We start from the raw sequence: 6616 nt of genomic DNA on the forward strand, positions 1-6616 counted from the left end.
ACCACGGCCGGCGGACAGCAGGGGCGGGGAGGCAGTGCAGACCACACCTGGGCGGGAGGGGGGGCCACTTGGGGTGGGGAGGGGACGGAACTGTCATGTCGCAAACAGAAGAAACCTACCTTTTTTTAAAAAGAAAAAAAAAAAGTTCTCCTTTTGCTGATTATGTCTTTAAGTTTTTATTATTTTTTTAGTTTTATTTTTTTATTTTTTACCTTGTGTATATGTAGGGAATTTATAGGAAAATATGTACTTTATTGAATAAATTTTAAGAACTAAAATATATTTTATTTTAAAGAAAATAACGGACCTTTAACCTTACACAGCTAAAGTACTGATTATATATTTGCTGAGCTGACTTGACGGTTAAGAAAATTGTATCAAGAGTTTTATTTTTTGACTTCAAAGCCTTCTTAATAAAGTCTTTTTACTCTATATAAACATTCCTGCTTGGCTTGCTATCTAGGGCACAGAGGGAGAAGAGGCGGGGCCTGGAGAGGGATTGGGAGACTTCCAGGTTCTTCTCCCCTCCCTACACGCCATTCCCACACCCTGTACTCTGCGTCAGGCCTCCACGGGACTGGGACGTTAGAGCTCGGAATCTTATCTGGGAGGGAGCAGAGAGCAACAAACCTGGAGGCAGACCTTAGAACACACGATATGGGGGCTAAGAGGAGCTTAGGGCACAGTCAGAACTGAAGGGGTGCTTAGAACACAAAATGGCAAAACCCGAAGGAACGATGTCAGCTGGGAGGGATGCTAGAACACAGTGGCAGAGAGGGGATGATCTAGAACAGTGATTCCCAAAGTGGGCGCCACCGCCCCCTGGTGGGTGCTTGCAGCAATCCAGGGAGGCAGTGATGGCCACAGGTGCATTTATCTTTCCTATTAATTGCTATTAAAATTTTTTAAAAAATTAATTTCCAGGGGGCTAAGTAATATTTTTTCTGGAAAGGGGGCGGTAGGCCCAAAAAGTTTGGGAACCACTGATCTAGAACATCAAATGGTGATGCTGTCAGGAGTTCTTCTATCACAAGGGTGGTGTTGAGAGGGACCTAGAACATCAAATGGCAGAAAAGAGAAGGGCCCCGGAACACAACGGCAGAACTGGGAAGACCCCCAAGAACAATGTCAGAACCGAGAGAAACCCTAGAACATCAAGTAGAGTAGAGAAGGGCCCTGGAACACAATGGCAGAGTGGAGAGAGATCTTGGAATATTACATGCAGAATGAAAAAGTACCTTAGAACAGCAAATGGTGAGGCTAAGAGGGATCTTTGAACGTCAAATGGCAGAGTTGAGAGTGTGCCTAGAATACAATGACAAGGCCAAGAGAAATCTTAGACTATTAAATGACAGAGTTGGGAATGGCAAAGCTGAAAGAAAGAACTCTTAGAATACCAAACAACAGACCTGAGAATGGCACTGGAACAGAATGTCAGAGCCAAGAGGATCTAGAACACCAAGTGCAGGGCTGAGAGCTTCCGTAGAACACAGTGACAGAACTGGAAGGGCTCTTAGAACATCAAATGACAGGAGAGGGGTCTAGAGGGAAAATCCTTAGAATATCAAGTGGCAGAGATGAGAGGGGGCCTAGAACACAATGGCAGAATGGAGAAGGATTTAGACAATCCAGTGGCAGAGCAGAGAAGGAGCCTAGAACACTGATAGCTAAGAAGGATCTAGAACACCGAGTGACTGAATTGAGAGAAGCACTAGAACACAATGGCAGAGCTGGGAGAACCCTTAGAACATCAAACAATAGGTCTGAGAATGGCCCTAGAACACCATGCAGAAGTTCCTTGGGATTAAAAAAATCTATGCTAAGCATAGTGTGTTCTGCTTATATTCCCCCCTCTTGGATTTCTTGAACCCAGGAATTCTGAGCTACTGCAGACAGTTTGCCAATTGGGCATCCCCACCAAGTTCAGCACCAACATGGGAATTCTTGGGATAATGGGTCCACACTTACCCCTTATTTGCCTCAGTTCCTCATCTGTAAAATGGGTTCACGCTGGAGCAGGAAATGGCAAGCCACTCCAGTATTTTTGCTGAGAAAACCCCATGGACTTTGTCCAGGGAGTCATGCAGAGTTGGACACGGTTGAGCAAAAAGAACAAAACAAGTATGACAAAAGTACCTACTTCCTTGGGTTCTTCCAAGGATAAGATAATATTCATAAGGTGCTTTGTAAACTGTAAAACTATAAATGCTAGAGTGGGGAGATCTAAGATCTTAGAACACAGAATGTCTGGGGGCAGGGGGGAAACTTAGAAGATCATCTGATTCAAATCTTATGCTCTCAGGTGAGGAAACAAATCTAGAAGGGAGTAGTGCCTTGGCCTAGGTCACATAGCGAGTGAGTGGAAAAGTTGAAAAACAAAATTCATGGGGCAGGGAGGTGGTTCAGTGCATGGAGAGCCAAGCCTCTTAGAGATGGGAGGTCCTGGATTCAAATCTGGCCTCACACTTCCTAGTTGTGTGACCCTGGGCAAGTCACTTAACTCACCCCCATTGTCTAGTCCAGGGGTCGGCAACGTCTGGCTCTTTTGAGGGCCAGATATAGCTTTCTGCAGGAGCCATAAAGTCCATTTTTTTTCAGGTGCTGTTACAGGAGCAGCACTGTGAGCACAGTACGGCTCTCACGAAATTACATTTTTAAAAATGTGGCATTTATGGCTCTCACAGCCACAAAGGTTGCCGACCCCTGCTCTAGTCCTTACCTTAGAACCAATACACAGCATTGATTCTCTATTTGTTTTTGTTTTGTTTTTTAAACCCTCACCTTCCACCTTAGAATCAGTACTGTGCATTAATCATAAGACCGAAGAGCTATAAGGGCTAGGCAATGGGGGTTAAGTGACTTGCCCAGGGTCACACAGCTAGGAAGTGCCTGAGGTCATATTTGAACCCAGGATCTTCTCTCTCTAGACCTGACTCTCCATCCTCTGAGCCACCCAGCTGCTCCCCACAGCATTGATTCTAAGATGAAAGGTAAGGGTTTAAACAGAACAAAACAAAACAAATCCAGATTTCCCATCATCGTCTCTGAGGTCAACTGAATTCATGCCTATGTTGGTCTGGCTTATTTCCATCTGAAAGTGTGGATGCCCAATAGGCTGGGAAGGTCCAGTATCCTGGCACTCCTTGATAAGGAGCGCAGAGTGTGGGACGCAGGCGAGAGGGCCTGGTGGGCTTCTTGCTCCATCTTGCTTCACCCCCTTGGAAGCAGAAGCTGGAGATGGCCAGAAGGTGGTTCAGGTCCTCGACAGGCGTCTTTCCATTCCTATGGGTGTCTCCAAAGAGAAGAACTTGGAATTGTAAGAGCTGGCGTGGAGGTGGAGCAGGGGGCGACCATCAAAGTTAGCATCTTAGGTGTCAGAGCTACAGAAGACCTTGGAACATCCAATGGCCAATGCAAACTGAGAACCTAGACTATCTGGCTGAGAACACTCCAGGGAAATGGGCTCACCCATTCATGGCCTCATCTAACCTCGAATAGGACCCTCCAGGCCAAGCCCCATTCCCTCCAAAGCTAAGACGGAGGTCAATTGACTTGTCCAAGGTCACACAGGCCAAATCCTGCCTGGAAACCAACCCAGGTCTGCTCATTCCAATTTTGGATGACCCTCACTTTCAAATTCGCGTCTCTCCGGCCTCCAGCCTCTCCTCCAAATTCAGCCGAGGCTTGCCGCCCCACAGAGGTGTTCTCCATCTGTTCTTATTTTTAATTTATCCCAGTCTGTCAAACCAAGAATTCATTTGGGAATTATTTAAAGATTCTGAAAAAGAAGCGCGGGGACCAGAAATGGAAACAGGCTCATGATGGAAGTCAAATGAGAGGCAACAGATGGATGGCTAGCGGATGGGCGGGCGGCGCTGTTCTCCCGGCACCCCAGAGATAGCGACTGAACCAGAGGGAGCCTCCAGGGAGCTGGGCAGCCCCAGATATGAAGAACCATAAGGGAAGGATTTATGGGAAACCATTGCCAAGAATCATACAGGATTAGAAGACGTAAAGCGACTTTCTGTTCCATCAGAGTAGAAAGAAATATAAACCTAGGACTGGCACAGCCTGGCTTGTGAAGATTATTTTCTGAGGGGCAGCTGGGTGGTTCAGTGGATAGAGATCCAGGTCTAGAAACAGGAGGTCCTGGGTTCAAACCTGGCCTCAGACACTTCCTAGTTGTGTGACCCTGGGCAAGTCACTTAACTCTAATGGCCTAGTAGCCCTTAAAGCTCTTCTGCCTTAGACACCTACTAGATGCATGATTCTGGGCAAGTTGCTTAATCTCATTTTTTCTCATCTGTAAAATGGGGATACTAATAGCACATCCCTCCCAGGATGATTGTGAGGATCCAATGAGTTATTTGTAAAGAGATTAGCATAGTACCTGGCACAATAATAAATCTCATATAAATAAATAACTTTTATAAACATAAAGTAATAAAGTCTTACACAAATAAAAATAAAAATCTAAATCTTATATAAACAAATATTAGTAAAAAGAAATATCAAAAATTTTACATAAATCTCAAAAATTATAACAAATAAATAAAAATTATTCCAAGATTTGTAAAGAACTTTACAAAGATCTCATCTTGTCTTCACAATGAGCCAGGGAGGTAAGTGCTATTTTTACAGATGAAGAAATAGGGGCAGAGAGAGGTTACGTGATTTGTCCCATTTCATAAAGGTACTAAATGTCTGGGTCAGTACTTGAACTCGGGTTTTCCTGACTCCAGGTCCTCCTCTCTATCCATGCCAGTCTTAGACACAGCTTTGGCTCATGGACAGAAGCCTCTGTCAATCCAATTTTTTTTATCATAGGGTCATAGAATTAGAACTGGAAGAGGCTAAAAATGTCATCCACCCATTGGCTTTATAGATGAGAAAACTGAGGCCCAAAGAAATGAATGACTTACCCAGGATCACATAACTGCAAAGTGTCTGATAAGAGTCGAACCCAAGTCTTCTTGACTTTAATCTTTACTTTCCTTCACTAGTTAGTGCCTCTTTGCTCTAGGGTGTTGGAGATCTGTTCCATATATGGGGTTGCCAGGCTGGATGGAAGCTTAGGATTCCTCCTCTGCTTCTCCCACTCGCTTCATGGAGAAAGTGTTGTGTGGTGGATAGGACACTGGATTCAGAGTCAGGAAGACCTGGGTTCAAATCTTACCGTATGACCTTTAGACCAATCACGTCTAAAATGAAGAAGTGAGGGGGCAACTAGGGGGCACAGTGGATTGAGAGCCAGACCCAGAGATGGGAGGTTCTGGTTCAAATCTGATTTCAGAAATTTCCTCAGTGTGATTCTGAGCAAGTCATTTGACTCCAATTGCCTAGCCTTTACCACTATTCTATCTTAGAATTGATACTAAGACAGAAGTTAAGAATTAAAAAAAAAAGAAGAAAGAACAGTTTAGGTGGATAGAACAGTGAGCCTGGAATCAGGAAGACCTGGATTCAAATCCAGCCTTAGATGCCTACTAGATGTGTAACCCTGCTTGAACAAATCATTTCACCCCAATTGCCTAGCTCATACCACTCTTCTTCTTTTTTTTTAATTATTTATTAAAAAAATTTTCCCATGGTTCCATGATTCTTGTTGTCTCCCTCCTTTTTTCCCTCCCCCTTCCCAGAGCCAACAAACTATGTATAACCTCTAGGATGTACATATACATCAAATCCTATTTCCTTGTAATTTATTTTTGTAATAGAGTCATCTTTTAAAACCAAAACCCTAAATTACACACCCATATAAACAAGTGATAAATCATATGCTTTTCTTCTGCTTTCTACTCCCACAGTTCTTTCTTTTGATTTCCTTGCCACTCTTCTGACTTGGAACCTTGGCTGAGATACCAGAGTGGCTGGCCATTTCCTTCTCTAGCTCAGTTTTGAGATGAGGAAACTGAGGTAAACAGGGTTAAGGGTTTAAAAACAAAACAAATAAAATAATGAAAAGAGTGGGGCTCGATCACTCCCAACAGCCTTCTAACTCTACATGTATGATCCTTAAAGGATGGAGGAGGGGGAAGCAGCTATGCCTTATAGAAACTCTACCCTCCACCCATCCTCTGAGATCCTGGCTCAAAGTGGCCTGTAGGGAGAAGAGCTCCAGAGTCGAGGATTAGGGGTGGGTGAAGGAAGGCCAGTTTCCTGGGACTTCATCCTTTTGTTCCCTGAGCTCAAATCTGAGGGGCTGGAGGTGGGCTGAGAGTTGGATGTAGATGTGTGCAAACAGGGGATTGTCTCTGTGCAGGAAGGTGTGTGGATAGGTGGGTGTGTGGGTCCAAGCTGGGTATCCATACAGGTAAACTACAGGTACGTATGTAATGGAGACTCTTCCCCACCAGGAGGCACCAGAGCCCACTCTTTGGGAAATGGGATGCCACTCTCACTGCCTCCTATCTGGGCCAAAGATGCCACTGACCAGGGCCTTAATAGAAAGGTTTCTGAAGGCTTAGAGTTAGTGAGAAGCTTGTCTTGGAAGCGTCCTGTGACTTTGCAGGTTTTGGCCCCAACTGGAAACAGGAAAAGATAATTACCCAGAGGGGGATCATAAGCTTTAGAGCTGAAAGGAACTTTAGAGGTCATTCAGCCAATTCCACCATCT

At 44.6% G+C, this 6616-nt stretch overlaps 1 protein-coding gene across 1 annotated transcript in view; it reads left to right on the top strand.

Annotated features, from left to right (window-relative positions):
- MEX3D (mex-3 RNA binding family member D) overlaps positions 1-3320 on the top strand; it is a 25845-nt gene extending 22525 nt beyond the window's left edge. Inside the window, exon 4 of the mRNA XM_044685351.1 lies at positions 3229-3320. Within this exon, the coding sequence (XP_044541286.1) occupies positions 3229-3320 (92 nt within the window). The remainder of the gene's footprint in view (positions 1-3228) is intronic.
- Positions 3321-6616: the final 3296 nt, after the last annotated feature.

The sequence above is a fragment of the Gracilinanus agilis genome, chromosome 1, assembly GCF_016433145.1.
Source record: "Gracilinanus agilis isolate LMUSP501 chromosome 1, AgileGrace, whole genome shotgun sequence".
Lineage (NCBI taxonomy): Eukaryota > Metazoa > Chordata > Mammalia > Didelphimorphia > Didelphidae > Gracilinanus > Gracilinanus agilis.